General features: G+C 52.7%; 1 protein-coding gene across 1 annotated transcript in view; it reads right to left on the bottom strand.

Moving 5' to 3' along the window:
- Positions 1–538: 538 nt before the first annotated feature.
- Positions 539–15,440, bottom strand: part of SOGA1 (suppressor of glucose, autophagy associated 1) — a 79,365-nt gene continuing 64,463 nt past the window's right edge. Inside the window, exons 12-15 of the mRNA XM_047771144.1 lie at positions 14,950–15,021; positions 13,902–13,972; positions 11,014–12,364; positions 539–8,885 (exon numbers count right to left, since the gene is read on the bottom strand). Of these exons, the coding sequence (XP_047627100.1) occupies positions 8,733–8,885; positions 11,014–12,364; positions 13,902–13,972; positions 14,950–15,021 (1,647 nt within the window). The 3' untranslated portion in view covers positions 539–8,732. The remainder of the gene's footprint in view (positions 8,886–11,013; positions 12,365–13,901; positions 13,973–14,949; positions 15,022–15,440) is intronic.

Below are 15,440 nucleotides of genomic sequence, written 5' to 3'. Positions count from 1 at the left end.
GCCAGGGATTGAACCTGCGTCCTGGTACTGTAGAGATAAGGCTAATCCTGTTGTACCACAGTGTGACCTCAATTCCTTTTTTTTTTTTTGGCTTTTAGGGCTGCAGGTACAGCATATGGAAGTTCCCAGGGTAGAAGTTGAATCAGAGCTACAGTTGCCAGCCTACACCACAGCCACAGCAATGCGGGATCCTTAACCCACTGAGTGAGGCCAGAGATCAAACTCGCATCTTCATAGACACTAGTCAGGTTCGTTACCACTGAGCCACGATGGGAACCCCCCTCAATTCCATTTTTGATGACTTTGCATTTGCTTCTCAGTGGCCATACCACTCTTCTTGGGAGACTCTGAGGTGTCAGCAGTCAATAGCCAAGAACCTCTAGTGGCTCTTCCCAAGAAACCCCAGTCACCAGGCTATGGCATTTCCAGCACTCCTTCTGTCCCAGGCCACTGTGGGTGGGGTAGAATCAAGTTTCAAGTCTGCTGGGAACCCTACCCACCCCACAAGAGAAATCAGAGAAGAGGCCAAGTCCATAGAAACTGTTCATATGACATACTTTATTTCCAATCTACAACCATTAAAAACCCTTTGTAAGTTTACACTGTACAGTTATTCTCATGTCTGAAATAAGACACGGGGGCAAGGAGAGCTGGCAGACTGGATGGACCATGGTCGTCCTAGCACCCAATCCATCCTGGCGAGGAGCCTTTTGAAGACAGGAGTGGGGAGGAGAGAACAGTGGACAGGAGAGGCGGACGGTTTGGCCCAAGGATGCCCTTGGTCCCTTCCCTCCCAAAAGCTTTCCCCTGGAGGACCCCTAGGGCCCATGACTGCAGGGTCCGCACAAGGAAACCAAGATGGTCAGGAAAGGGGCTTCACAGTATTGGCGGGGGTTGGGGAAGGGGCCAGGATGAAGAGGAGGGACAGCTTCTGGCTCTCTTCCCCAGTCGCTGGGGGCTGGAGCTGGTTTTTGGCACTGTCTACAAGGTCTCCCTGGAGGCGGGAGAAGGAGGAGAACCTGGCTGGGGATTTAGGATTCTTTCTTTGAGGAGTTAAATTTCTTTTCATGTGAAGAGAGGCCATAAGCCTGTGGTGAGGTTCCCAAGGGATAAATGGTCAGGGTCTTCCCCCCTCCCGCCCCCCACTACCAGGACTCCCACCCCCTGCTTGGCTGGCACAAGCCTATACAATCTTCTGTAAAGCCCAGATAAGTGCAAGAAAGGTGGGTAGAACTGGAACTGAGCCAAGGGCAAAGAAAGGAAAAACATATGCTTTCTCCTAGCCCTTCAGTTTCCAGGAAGAGGAGAATATAGTTTTGTTTTGCTTTGGGTCAGGGGTGGATGGAGGGCTCCCAATCTCTCAGGAGTCCAGATGAGGTTGGTGTCTCCCATCTATTCCTGGTCAGGGCCAGCCTCAGTCTCTCACCAGGGCACACTAATTGTTAGTCTAGGTCAGCAGGTGGCAAACTCCTGCGTCCATCAGAATCACCAGGAGAGCGTGTTAAACTCCCGCTTGCTGGTACCCCCACCCCCACCCCAAAATGTGCTAATTCTGTAGGTCTTGGATGGGGCTAATACTCTGCATTTCTATCAAGTTTCCAGGTGATGCTCCTGCCTTCTTTGAGAACCTCCAAGCATCTTATCCTCAGCAACCTGGTACCCAAGACAGTGCCAAGCAGCTGGGCCACAGCTGGCTAGGCCCTGCTTGAGAGGCACCAAAGTGTCTGGGATGCTGCTGGGAACAGACTTGTGATGAGCCCCCCTGTGCGGAGAAGTAAACTAAGGCACAGAGATCAGTAGCAGGGCTGAGAGAGGAGCCAGGATACCAGGGCCCAGTGGAGAGAGAATGGTGATGCAGGACCCCAAAACACGAGGGGTGCTCTGAGGCCCTGAGGATGATCTTATGCTTATTGTAAAATCACACAACCAAAGAGAAGTTAACACATCTACCCAGGCCAGGTCTCCAGACTCCTGGCCGAGGTTCTTTTTCATAGGAGTAGTTTGGGTGTATCAGAATGGAGAGTGACAGGGTGACTTCGGCCCTTCAAGGACACTTAGGGGAAACTAAAGCTCCTTTCCTTAGGGCCTGGGGTCCAGAGAACTGATGAAGGGCAGGAAGGGAGGGGAGTAGGGCTGATGGGATGGACAAAGGAGGGTCCAAGAGGGGTGAGGGAGGGGCGGGGAGGAGCCCTGGGCAGGGGACTTGGGCCCAGCATCATGTCACCAGTCCCCTTTGGTTCTTGGGTCTTCAGACTTCACAAACTGCAAACATTGTCGGGAGGGGTAGGGGTGGTGCCAGGTGGGTTACAGGTTCTGCCAGGACGAGATGCTCCAGAGGCAGTGAGGTCCAGGGGAAAGTGGAGAGGATGGTGGGATGTCAAATGGCCAGATGGCTGGGAGAAGGAGAGAAGAACCTAAGGCAGGCTGCACCTGCTTTTCAAACAAGGCCAGGTAGGACTGACTGGGCAGGGTAGAGGAGGCTGAAAGGGGGAATCCAAGCCTCCCCCCACCCTGCTAGTCCATGGAAAGTCCAGGAGGCTGTAGACAGAAGACAACATGACTCAAGGGTGGGATGGGGGGATGTCTTTCTGGGCTGGAGTGGGGTGGGGGTGGTCAATGGGGCCAAGCTGGGGAAAGGTACCCGTTTTGGTGTGAGAAAACACAAAACAGAACCCAGGAAACACAACCAGATCTGAAAGCATACATCGGGAGCTGGAAGACCACAGACAGGGGAGGATGGGAATGTGAGGCCGAGGGGACAGGGAGGGGGGTGGCTGAGGTTACAGGGGAATCCATGGGAAGCCGGCAGAGTGGGGGAGGCCATTCTGGGAGGGCTGAGAGATGGGTGCTACAAATAAGCCCGGGTCTCACAAGGGGGAAACCTGGCCACAGTCGGGAGACTGTCTGCTGGTGGGAACCAGCTGAAGAGGAGGCAGAAGGGGAGCTTTGGAGGAAGATGATAAAAAGAGAAGATGGGTGGGTAGGGGGAGTGAACAGAAGGAACCCAGAGAGAGGAAGAGGTTCAACCAAGACCACAGAATGGTAGGTGGCATCTCACTCCCCACTGGGATGCAGACCTGCTGGGAGGCAGGAAACCTGGGTTCTGGTTCCAACGCTGCCTCTAGTTTGCTGTCTGACCTTGAGTCAGCCACTCCCTTCTCTGGGCCTAATTCCTCATCCAAAAAAGTGAGGCAGTTTGACACAAAAAGACAAACACTGTATGATGCCACTTATACGAGGACTTAGAATAGGCAAATTCATAAAGACAGAAAGTAGAACAGAGGTTACCAGGGGCCAGGGGTAGAGCGATGGGGAGTTGCTATTTAGTGGATGTAGACTTTCAGTTTGGGGTGATGAAAAAGTTCTGGAAATGGACAGTGGAGGTGGTTGTACAACCTTGTGAATGTATTTAAAGCCACTTAAAAATGACCAAAATGGTTAGTTTTACGTTATGCATGTTTTGCCACAATTTTTTAAAAAGTGAGAGAGTTGGTCCAGTTTATCACCCTTTCTATTAACTAGGACTAGTGAGGGGTGTGTCGGTTCAAGGGCCAGGGCACTAGCGGGCTGGCCTGCGGACCGTGAGTGTGAACAGACCACCTGCTGTTAGTTTAGAACCTTATGCTTTCCAAGTAGATTGACAGGCACAGTATTGTATTTGGTCCTCACCACAGCCACACGAGGGTGAAGGACATTCTCCCACTTTATAGCTGGAGGAACCAAGGCACAGACTAGCCACATGCTCTGGGCGCCAAGGTCATTCAAGTTGGTGGACGTTTATTATTATTTTTAAAAGAGTGACATGGAAAACATTCTTGCACCTTAGGTTCACACTGCAACTGGTTTAGTGGCCTTGGAAGTAACATGCTCTAAATCAGCTGTAGAAGAGTTTGTCTCCTGGGGCAAATATGGTTATTTTCCATGACTGGATGATGAGAGTCATGAAATCTGATGTGTTTCTCTTTTTACAGTGGCTACCAGGAAACTCAAGAGTAAAATTTAATTGCAGGATTCTGAGAATTATGTCAGATAAGATTCAGATCTGAATAAAACACATCATGAAATCTGATGTGTTTCTCTTTTTACAGTGGCTACCAGGAAACTCAAGAGTAAAATTTAATTGCAGGATTCTGGGAATTATGTCAGATAAGATTCAAGATCTGAATGCCTTGTGCATACAGGACTGAGGAGCCACTGAGGTGCCAAAGTGGTCTGATTTTCATTTCCAAGACAGACATCATTGCTCCCAGGAGGGTCTAATTTGGCTCGGGGAAGAGGTCAGGCCTGAGCAATAAATGCGTCAAGTCTGGGGTCAACTATGCCAACTGGTCTCATAATTTCTCTTGCTTCTTGACTTTTTTCCTGTTATCTTTTTTGGGGCCACTCCCACAGCAAGTGGAAGTTCCCGGGCCAGGGATAGAACCCACACCACACCATTGCAAGAACAACACCAGATCCTTAACTCTCTGTGCCACCAGGGAACTTCCCTCTCCTGTTGTCTCATTGAACCTTAAGACTGAGACTGTAAATTGCCTCTGGTGCTTTTTGGAAATTCTCAGCACAATTAATCCAAATTAGAGCTGGGTTGAGGACTAGGTCCCCCAATTCCCAGCTCAGTGCTCTTTTTAAGATATAACACCTTGGCTATTTGGTTAAAAGAAAGACAGCCTAAAGATCAGGGCTGTGAATGTCAATGGTGTGGCCACTGGTGCTCAGTATCTCCCTGGGAGTTTGTTAAATATGCAGATTCCTGGCCCAGAGGCCAAGGTGGGGCCCAGGAAGCTGCATTTTGGAATGCCCTCAGAGGATTCTGATGCAAGGGGTTCCTATACCACGCTCTGAGACACGTGGGTCCAACACTTTAGAGTGGGCTGGTTTTATGTCTGGGTTGGGCAGTGGCATATTCAGTGGCATTTTTCAGGGGGGCAGTGGGTTTACACAGCAAGCAGGACAGAGTTGGGTTGTGGGATCCAGTGAACCCAGGTTCTAGTCTAAACCTGCTGACTTTCCAGTTAGATGTCTCTGGGATAAGATCTGCCCCTCAGTTGCCTCATCTGCACAGTGGGAACACTAACCCCCGTCCTGCCGAGGTTGTCTTCCAGACCTGACCCTTAGAAGGTTGAAGGAGAAGTGGCATGGGAAAGCAATTTCTAAACAGCACATGCTCTAGGAGGGGTGTGCAGGGGACTATTATTAATGAAGAGGTAATGGGACTGGAGAGCTGGAAGGCTGGTAAAGCTGGGGGCATGCTAGATGGAAGAGGAGAGGGAGGAAGGGCCTGGAAGGGGTGATGAAATCATAAAAGGTGCATGGGAGCAGGCACAAGGGAGGCCTGAGGCAAGCAGGGTGTAACAAGGTCAAGTCTTTGGGCCCTCGACTTTGTCACCTGGGAGAGTGGCTGGTAGAGGAGTGTCCCTGGGAGGACCAAGGGGAGGGGCCCATTTGGGGCAAGACCTCTTGGAGGGTTTTTTAAATTGGTCAGCTTTCAGTGGGGAAAGAATTGAGGGCGGGGGAAGGGCTGCCAGGGAGACAGAGACTCGGATCTGAACGCCTTGTGCATACAGGACTGAGGAGCCACTGAGGTGCCAAAGTGGTCTGATTTTCATTTCCAAGACAGACATCATTGCTCCCAGGAGGGTCTAATTTGGCTCGGGGAAGAGGTCAAGCCTGAGCAACAAATGCGTCAAGTCTGGGGTCAACTATGCCAACTGGTCTCACATTTCCCCTCAACTGGTGCCAACATAATAGATCCAAGCCTAGTGGTTGGTAGGGAACTAGGACCCCAGGGTTCCTTGGGACTCTGGCTGAAGAGAATGGAAATGAGGGAAAGGAAAAAGAAGTACAGAGGAGGGGGAAGAGAAGGAAAGGAAGTTGCTAGGAGCAGAAAGGCCAGGGGTAGCGGGAAAGGGGGAAAGGGCAGTGTTCCTTCCTGGGACCCAATGCTCCAGAGGAGTCCCCAGGGCGGGCCAGGCAGTTTTCTGCTTTGGGAATGTTACCACGACTTAAAAGGCATTTGAGGAAACAAACAAACTTAGAAATTACATTCCAAAAGAGTAGAGAGTTTTTACAAACCAAACCCCACCCCCCAAAAGAAAACACAACCAGTTACTAATTAAAAAGCTAAAAAATCAAACCCAACCAATATTTACATGTAACATTTTCAACCCCATCCAGCCCCACGTCCAGAGGCTTCTGTAGGAACAGTGATGAGTGACCTTGCACAGTGGCATGCAGGAAGCAGAAACTGGGACTTTATTGGGGTGTCAAGACCTGGGGCCTCTGACACTCTGAGGGCCGGTGGCCCGGCTCTGAGACAGGATGGCAGGACAATCGTGGATGAGAAGGACAGTAAGGCTGAGCGGAGCGGTCCGCAGGGTTCAGGTCTTGCGAGGATTTCTCCCCAAGGCTAGAAGCACAGCCTCCCTGGCCCTCTGCAGCTCGGGGAGGTGGCAGAAGGCCTCTGGTGGCTTGTGGCCTCATGTGAATCCCCTCACTTGGAGATAACCTTGGAGGGGCCCCCTGACCTCTTGGGTGGGAGCATTAGCGTCACAGAGGGACTGGCCCACGGCTCCATCGGTCAGCCTGCTCTGCCCACGCAGGGCGCTATGGCGTGAGGAGGCGGCTGGTTGCACTAACGTCACCCCAAAGTTCTGCCAGTAGGGAATGGAGAGGAAGGAATATGGGTCATGGGTCCAGGTGCCCCAGAAAGGGCAAGACTGGGAGCTGGTGGGTGGGAAGGCAGAGCTATCTCCTGAGTCCTGGGGCGGGGGAAACTAACAGAGCTGCTGGCTTTTGGTTTTTCTGGTGGGGATTTCACAGGTAAGCTTTATCCTGGTGTTTCCACTCTGAGCACCCCCACCAGCAACACGCAGATGTGCAGGCATGTGTGCGACCAAAACGGGTTCACCTGCACCAAGGCCGTCTCAGTCCCCCGACACCACAGTGCAGTGAGCTGAGTTACGATCCGTCTGAAGGCTCAGGCAGCTCACATGGGACATGGGGCAGGGTGGGCAGTGGAGGTGGGGCTGGGAGATGAGCCAGGAGAGTCCATAAGGCTAAGGAAAGAGGCTGGTGAAAAGGCTGGTGGGCTGGTGAGAACCGAGGCAGGCTGGCAGTCACGCTCAGATCCATGTGCAAAGCTGCAATCAACAACATTCTCGAAGTGCAGTCCTGTTTTCCTGCGAGTTCTCACTGAGGGAACTTGGAGAGATCTCCATGCTCTTGATAAAGCCTTAGAAATCCGTGCTTGACTCATTTTAAAAAAGGTGTCAGAAGGAGGGAGAAAAATGAGGAGGAAAATGGAAAATGTCTGGGGAGTGATGACGCTGGTCCAGCCCTCCACCCCGTCAGTCAGAACCTACAGACTGACCGCTGGGGGCTGGGCAAGTACCGGGTATCGAGTGTGAAGGAGAGCTCGGGGGCCGAATGGTCAGCTGCAGGGCCCCAGCTCTGCGGGGGGGATGGGGGGTGGGGGGTGTCGCCAAACCTGATCAGGGGAACGGAGCTGGGCTGCTGAGCGGCCTCATCCACATGGGGGCCCTGCACCCACCCCCCATGTTAGAAGCCCTGCCTTGTCCCAGTGGTGAGAGGACATGTCTTGACTTGCAATAAATTACCTTAGGGACTTTGGGGTAAATTAAATTATTAAAATAAAGTAAAACCACCTTAAATATTTATAGTAAGAAAAACTCAAATAAACAACCTAGGCAAGAAATGTGTTTCCAGGCCTCAGTCTACCGCCACGTCCTGGGGCACCAGCCTCTTGGAAGGCTCCTTGGCCTGACCTGGCCAACTGGGAGTCTCTTTGGGGAATATCTTCGCCCTTCACCGGCTGTAGGATGTAAACACAGTGGAGATGTGGTGCCCCCAGGTTGCCGGGGAGAGAGGCCCCAGTGATCAAGGCAGTGGACAATGAGGCATTTATCTGTGCTCCACGTCTTGAGACTGACTCTACCTATTCCTGTCCTCAAGGAGTCTCTTGGGAAGGTTGGGGCTCCCCAAGTCATCTTGGCAGTTCTGGTGGCTCCCCAACCCTTGAGCCCCACACATTTCTACCTCGTCTTCTAGTCCTTGCTGCATCCAGGCTGTGGGCAGGGAGATCCAGGGCTTTAGGATTCCAAGCAGATACATGCCCCCGGCTATTGCCCTATCATATCCCCAGAGCCACACCTCACCAGAGCAGCGGGGCTGGCAGGAGGAGGTGGTGGGGGAAAGGATGGGATGGGGTGATGCCCAGCTAAGCTCCACCAGGAAGCCCAAATTGAGCCCGAGAGCAAAGCCTGTTCTTCTCATTGGTGTTTCCTCCCCATGAAGACAGATGTGGTTGGCAAGGAACATCTCTGTGAACCCTTTTCCCTGAGGGGTGAGGCTGGAAGTGTATCCTTTCCTTGGATCTTTGAGAAGTGGGTGTGGGTAGAGCCAGGCAAGTGTCTCCCTTATGATCCAGGGATTAGCTCCCCTGGGATCTCTCTGGAGATGCTTCAGGAGCCCAGTTTTGGTCTTTTTCCCACTCACTGCCTTCCCCTAGGAAGTGAGAGGTCACCACCCAGCAGTCAGCAGGAGACCCCGCTTTACCTGGATGGGAAAGCTCTTCTCTGGCAGTGGTGCAGCTGCTGTCCCTCCAGGGCGAGGGATGCAGAGGGCACGGGACCCTTGCCTCATCTCCTCTCCGCTGGTTCCCTTCCGTTGTCCAGGGACTGGGCTGGTTGAGGTGAGGGAGCTTGGCTTCTCTGTCACTCGCTGGGGGGCACTGCCCTCTCCTCCCCACCCCAGCCAGACTCTGAAGGGTGCAGTCTGCACTTGGAAGGAGAGTGGCGGATGGCAGAGCGGGATGGCCGGGCGAAGCAGGAGGTGAGAGACTGGGTGCTACAGTCACACACGGCATCCTGAGACGAGGGAGGAAGAAGTCAGGAGGAGCCAGAAAGCACTGACGACCCAGGGACAGCCAGCCAGGCAAGGGATTTGGACTCAGCTGCACCCAGGGACCAGTTCCCAGGAATAGCAGCCTCTCCCTGGACCAATTTTTATTTATTTATTTTCAGCCACACCCTCGGCATGCAGAAGTACCTGGGCCAGGGATCAAAACCATGCCACAGCAGCAACCTGAGCTGCTGCAGTGACAATGCCAGATCTTTAACCTGCTGGGCCAAAGGTTTTCCTGGTTCTCACATTTTTGGACTCAGACAGGAACTAAACCATTGGCTGTCCTGGGTCTCCAGCTTGCAATACAATAAACCAATCTCTCTGTCTCTGTCTCTCTCTGTCCACCTCCCCCATATATACATACACACACACACATACACACACATATATGCGTGCACATACACAAACCATATTGGTTTTGTTTTTCTGGAAAACTCTAATACAATGGGTGTGTTCCATTTTTAAGAATTCAGTGAGCTATATTTTTTTATGATATGTTTAGCTTGTATATTAAATGCAAAAAGTTGTTTTCGGGTTTTTTTTTTTTCTTTTTAGGGACATACCCGCAGCAAATGGAAGTTCCCAGGCTCAGGATCCAATTGGAGCTGTAGCTGCTGGCCTACGCCACAGCCACAGCAATGTGGCATTTGAGCTTTGTCTGCAACCTACACCACAGCTCACGGCAACACTGGATCCTTAACCCACTGAGCAAGGCCAGGGATCAAACCCGTGTCCTCATGGATACTAGTCAATTTTGTCAACTGCTGAGCTACGACGAGAACGCCCTAAAAAGTATTCTTAAAGTTAAAAAAATTGGAATAAATATTTAAAGGTTTTTAATGCAGCCAGAGAAGTAAAGCTCTCACCACACACTCCTGGGGGCTCTAGAAATTGGAAAGACAATTTAGCAACACTTATCAAATACGTTTAACAATTTATAGTTTTTCTTATCCTGGAATCCCATTTCTATAACTCGAACCTAAGGAAATAGTCTGTGATATGGAAAAATGCTTTTATGTCAATATGTTCACCACAGAATTATGTAGAATAGGGAAAATCTAGAAACCAGCTAAACGTACAATATGTACAAAATCACAGGGGTCAGTCCCAGCCCAGGCCACCTCTCTGTGCCTCCGCCTACAGCCTTGCTTCACTCCAGGCACTGCAGACCATGATACCCACCCCTGACTGCAGCTGATTGGACCAAGGGCGTCCGCTGGACTCAAGTTAGACCAGTTTCTTCCCCAAAAGTGGAACTGGGACAGAAGGATCTGAGTCAGTCTCTCTCAGGTGGAAGATGTGATAAAAGTAGAGCTGGGACAGCCCTCCTGGACCATGTGCAAATACAGCAGAGACAGAGGGAGGAAGAGGACTTCAGAGAAAACGAAGCTCAAAAGAGAGGAGAGGGAGACTGCAGCCTCTGGGGGCTTCTCAGGTCCCTGCCCTTGGGTTCCATAAGGTACTCTTGCCATTTTCCTTTCTGCAAAGCTAACATACATGCATTCTTTTACTAACAGGCACCTAATCCTCAACTAAATCTGAAATTGACCATAGGAGTGGGGTGTGCAGCAAAGAGAGAAAATGGAAGCATTTAAGTGGAATCTTGGTGGGGTGGAGGTAGTGCTGTGCTGCTAATGGTTAATAACTAGATTTCCAGGAGTGAGAGGGGAAACCCTGATTTGCAGCACTTGCAATTTTCAGTGTAAATTCTCCCACAGTGGCCAATCTCAAGCTACTAAGGTGACATCGCTGAACACAGGGATGTACATGATTAGCTGTCACTGACCAAAGGAGCTGGCTCCGCACACCGCCGGGTGGCGGGCGAGCCGTGTGCATGCCTCTTCCCTGGATGGGATGCTGGCAATCTCTAGGGTGTGGTGGCAAAGCATCTGGGGAAGCCATGCTCACTAGTCTCTTGCATTCAGACCATGTGTCCCTCAGGTCTGCTGTTCTAGGTCTGGGGCCCTCGGACCCCCATCTCAGACCAGCACAAAGCCTTTCTGAAACACACACCACATTCCTGAGTTTGAAAACTAAGGAAAACTTATAAGGCAACCTCACCTTCCAAGAAAAAGGGCAGACCCCACCTACCTCACTGAGAAGGACCGTGGTTCCATCTCCATCCCGAGGGACACCGTCCTTTCCCACCTGGGGGGGCACGGAGAGCCTGGCCTCCTCGCTGCTGCCTGGCTTGGCCGCCTTCTTGTTCACGATCCTGGCCACGCCCTCCGGCTGATGGTAGCTGGCGGGGGAAAGCGGCTCCGGCTTCTTGGGGCCCTCCTCCCCAGGGGTGGCGGTGGGGCTGGGCGCCCGGCCACACACGTTGCGGAAGAACTCCTGCACGATGCCGTACTTGGGAGGCTCGGGCTTGGCCCGGGCCTCGGACATGCCCAGTTTCCAGACGGACTCCGTGCTCCCCGAGTGCTCCACCACGCTGAAGAGGCTGGATAGCCCGTCGTTGATGTTTCTTAGCACGGGGCTGTCCCGCGTGGTGGTGGAGCGGGCCCAGGCCGAGCCGTTCTGCTTGCCCTGGTGCAGGTTCCACAGGCTGCGGTCCTTGGCCCCGTCCAGCTTGGACACAGACCGCCTCTGGAGCTTGGGGGAACCGTACTTGGGTGAGCAGCAGGGCCGCTCGATGCGCGAGTGCACCTTGTCCAGGGAGGAAGCGATCTGCTTGCTGCGCACGGACACCAGCGAGGAGCTACGGGGCGACCAGCTCTTGCCGTGCAGGCTGCTGCGGGGCGGGTCGGTCTGCAGGCCCACGCTGACCGTGCGGATGGTCTGCGTGCCCACGCTGGCCAGGCCCACCGTCTGGCTGGACGTGCTCTTCATCTTCCTCTCCAGCGAGCCTGAGCGCATGGCCTGGCGCACGCAGTTGGTGATCTCCTTCATGTCGTCGCTCATGTTGCCTGACATCTCAAAGTCATGCAGGGCCGCTGGGAAGGTGGGCCCAGGCGCGGAGGGACCACTGCCGGAGCCCCCGTCCAGGCGCTGCCGGGAGAAGTTGCAGAGCCAGCGGCTGTAGGAGCTCTCAGCCAGCCTATCGGCCTCGGCCGACTCTTTGGGCTTGGCTGTGGTGAAGAGGAAGCCGGGCTCGATGATGATCTTGCCTTCCCTGTCATGGACCACGGGGACCCCCAGGCGCCGGGCCACCGGGGGGCTGTAATAGACACGGATGCCGGTCTTGTCAGGTGCTGTGTAGCTGCGCTGCATCTGCCTCCCTGAGGGCTCCGGGCAGCCCAGGGCGCCCAGGCGGTTGCAGTCCCCAGGCGAGAGCCCTGGCTGTTCTGGGGCCGCCTTTTCCGGTTCCACCGGCTGGGGGCCCACAAAGGCAAAGGCAGGACTGCTGGGCAGTTTCTTGCCCCGGGCGGCTTCTCCAGCGAGGTAGGGGGAACAGTCCAGCAAACTTTCAAACTCCGACATGGAGGAAACAGATTTGGTCCTGGAAAGAGTGGAGGAGAAAGGGCAGTGTTGGTGGAAGACGCCTTACATGGAGCAGGCATTTGGTCTTCCTCCCTGGCCTGTACACTTCCCAGGGGGCTGGGACCACGATGGTGCTGCTCACCTCCTGTAGAAGATGCCGTCATGCCCCTCATCCCCTCCATCCTCACACCTACACCCAACACTGCAGGCTCTGAGCACCCGCCATTCCCCACCTGAGGGCTTTTTTTCTCTCTGCTGGAGCACACTTTGCTAGAAGTGATCATAGGGAAGGAAGGAAGCTAGACAAAGGAAGCTAGAAAGATCATAGGGTTTATGGCCCTAAACGCAATGGCCCTCAACAAACAGTGAGTGGGATATGGTTGTTTGGTACCAGCCTCCTTTCCCCTAGGTGGGAGAACTCATGCTCTGCTCTGGCTCACAAAGATCTTCAGTGAAACAGAGCTTCAGATGCCCACATATTACCTGGTTGATCACACCTCTTTTATGGAGCCTTCTTCTCCCTGTCTCATTTCCAGGCCTTCCCTGGAATCCCCTCCCAAATGTACCATTTGCACTCAAATTCTCATCTTAAGGTTTGCTTTTGGGGGAACCCAGACTAGGATGCGATTTAATCTTCAGCACCTGGCACATGTGCTGCCTGATGACAGTAAGTGCCAGGTATATGTGACAGCATCACACACATCAGACCTTTCAGTCCTCCAACAACTCTAGGGGCAGTTCCTGTTATCCAAGGAGGTGGATGTGGGAAGTACAGCCCAAGGGCACAGAGCCAGACACAGCAGGGCTGGAATTCAAACCCCACACAATGACTCCAGAGCCACCTTCCTACCCTGAGGACCTGCCTGGCTTCTAGCTGCTCGCACGGCCCCTGGGTGGTTCTGCTGTTACCCTTGCTCTTTTCATGGGATTCCTAATGGTAGAGACATGGTCCTGGCAGTTCTAGGGGTTTCCTTGGCTATAGCACAGGGCTGGACCCAGAGGATGCTGCTCACTAATTCCAGGAAGAGAAGCCTGGCTGGACTTTCCCAACTCCAGATACAGGAAGAAAGAACTCCAAGAAGAGCTAAACAGTTTCTCTCCCAGCTGTTATGCTGGGGCCCTAGTTTTCCATGCCCCAAATCAAACAAACCAAACAAACAAAAAATTGCAGGCCAGGAGTTCCTGTTGTGGCTCAACAGGATCGGTGGCATCTTGGGAGAACTGGGATGTAGGTTCGATCCCAGCCCAGCACAGTGGGTTAAGGACCCAGTGCTGCCACAGCTGGGCTTAGGTCATGACTAAGGCTCAGATGTGATCCCTGGCCCAGGAACTCCATATGCTGCGGGGCGGCCAAAAAAAATCAAAAAAATAAAAAAATTGCAGGCTAGAATTGCCCTCACCACAAGTTTCCCAGCTCCTAAGTGTCTTGGGTTCTATGGAAACCATATCCCAGTGTTCTCAGGGGCAGATCTGGGGGATGGGGCGGGGCTGGGGGCGGGGCAGATCTGGGGGTGGGGCGGGGCAGGTCTGGGGCGGGGCAGAGAGGCCGCCAGCACCTCTTCAAGCCGTTTCCCCCCAGCTCGACTTCAGAAACGCCCTCCTTGTCGTGGATCTTCTCACTACGCGTCTGTCAAGAAAGAGAGACAGGAAAGGGTCAGTCCTGGGCTATAGCACATGAAGGGGAGATAACAGGAGGTCAGTGTGGGAGTTTCCTCGTGTAGAGCAGGAGTGATGTCAGCACTGATCTAGAATGCCCATTGGTCAGTTTCTGGCTACAGGGCATCTAACCCCCACTTTCTAGGCATGTGATCCAGGCTTGGCCAGTCGGAGCGCCAAGAGAGAACCCAAGGAAAGAGAGTCTGTTTAAAACTTATTCTGAGTGTGGTGGCAGCAACAAAGCACCCACAGTTCATTTTGCAGTGAAAGCAGTGAGTGACCTGAGGTCTGCTCCGGGCTTTGTCCCACTCTAGTTGCAGAACAAGTCCCCCCGAGACTTGCACCAGTTTTCTGAACCTGCATCACCAGACTTCTTGAGCCCCTAATGAAATCCTTTCCTGCTTCAGTTTCCCAGAATTAGTTTTTGTTGCTTGCAACCAAATCTCTTAACTAATACACCACTTTCTCAGCTGACATGAGCAAAGGCCCATATGTTCACTATCTGCTTACTCAGCGTGTTGCTATTGGACAGTGCACCTGAGGCTTAGGGGCAAAATTCACCAGTTGATCGCCACAACCAAGGCTGGGCTAAGGCCGAGAATGTGATTACCATTTTACCAATGAGGCAATGGGACCCAGAGAGGGACAGGGACTTGCCCAAGATCATACAGCTCTTCAGAGGCCCTGATTTTGAGAAAGGCACAACTGAAACACAGAGAGACACCTAGACTTTCTCCCAGATATGGAAAGATGGAGCTGGCAGGTAGACCTTCACAGGTTTCAAGGCTAGAACCATAAAATAGAGACCGAAGGATTGAGAAGCCCAAGGAGGTAAGGTTGTGACCTGTGGGACAGGGTGAGTATCCTCCTTGTCACATTCCCTACAAGTGAGGAACTTTCCAGTGCAGCCAGGAGCACAGAATATGGGTGGCCTGCCATGCCACTCACCTCTTTCCAGCTGTTGTCCTGCTTCTCCAGGTCCGAGTGCTTCAGGACCCAGGGGTCAGCAGCTTTCTGCAGCTGGGAGGAATAAAGAGGTCGGTCAGGTGCAGGAAGGGTAAGCAGGGCCCCATTCTGTGTAGGGACAGTCCCCAGACTCCACTCTGCAGTCCAGATGACCCAGATCATGGACCAGGAACCACCATCCCAGCAGGCAGCAGCTCTGAGCCACCAACAAAGTGGGTTTGGATAATGGTCATGAAACTAAGCACTTTCATGCATAAGCATCATTATATCAAATACAGTAATAGTTTTTATTGTTATGTTAATTCATGCTACAATTCCTGGAACAGCTGTATCAGCTAAGTGGCAGCTGAATGACAACGGAGTGGTGTCTCCATACTAGGTATGCTAAGCAGCAATTAAATTGAATGAAACTGGCCTCTACACTCTGACATGAACAGCTCTCCATGGAAGATGCAAAGTGTAAACAACACATA

The sequence above is a fragment of the Phacochoerus africanus genome, chromosome 3 (assembly GCF_016906955.1).
Source record: "Phacochoerus africanus isolate WHEZ1 chromosome 3, ROS_Pafr_v1, whole genome shotgun sequence".
Classification (NCBI taxonomy): Eukaryota; Metazoa; Chordata; class Mammalia; order Artiodactyla; family Suidae; genus Phacochoerus; species Phacochoerus africanus.
Note: the sequence above shows the minus strand (reverse complement) of the source record. Positions and strands in the feature narration are given on the sequence as shown.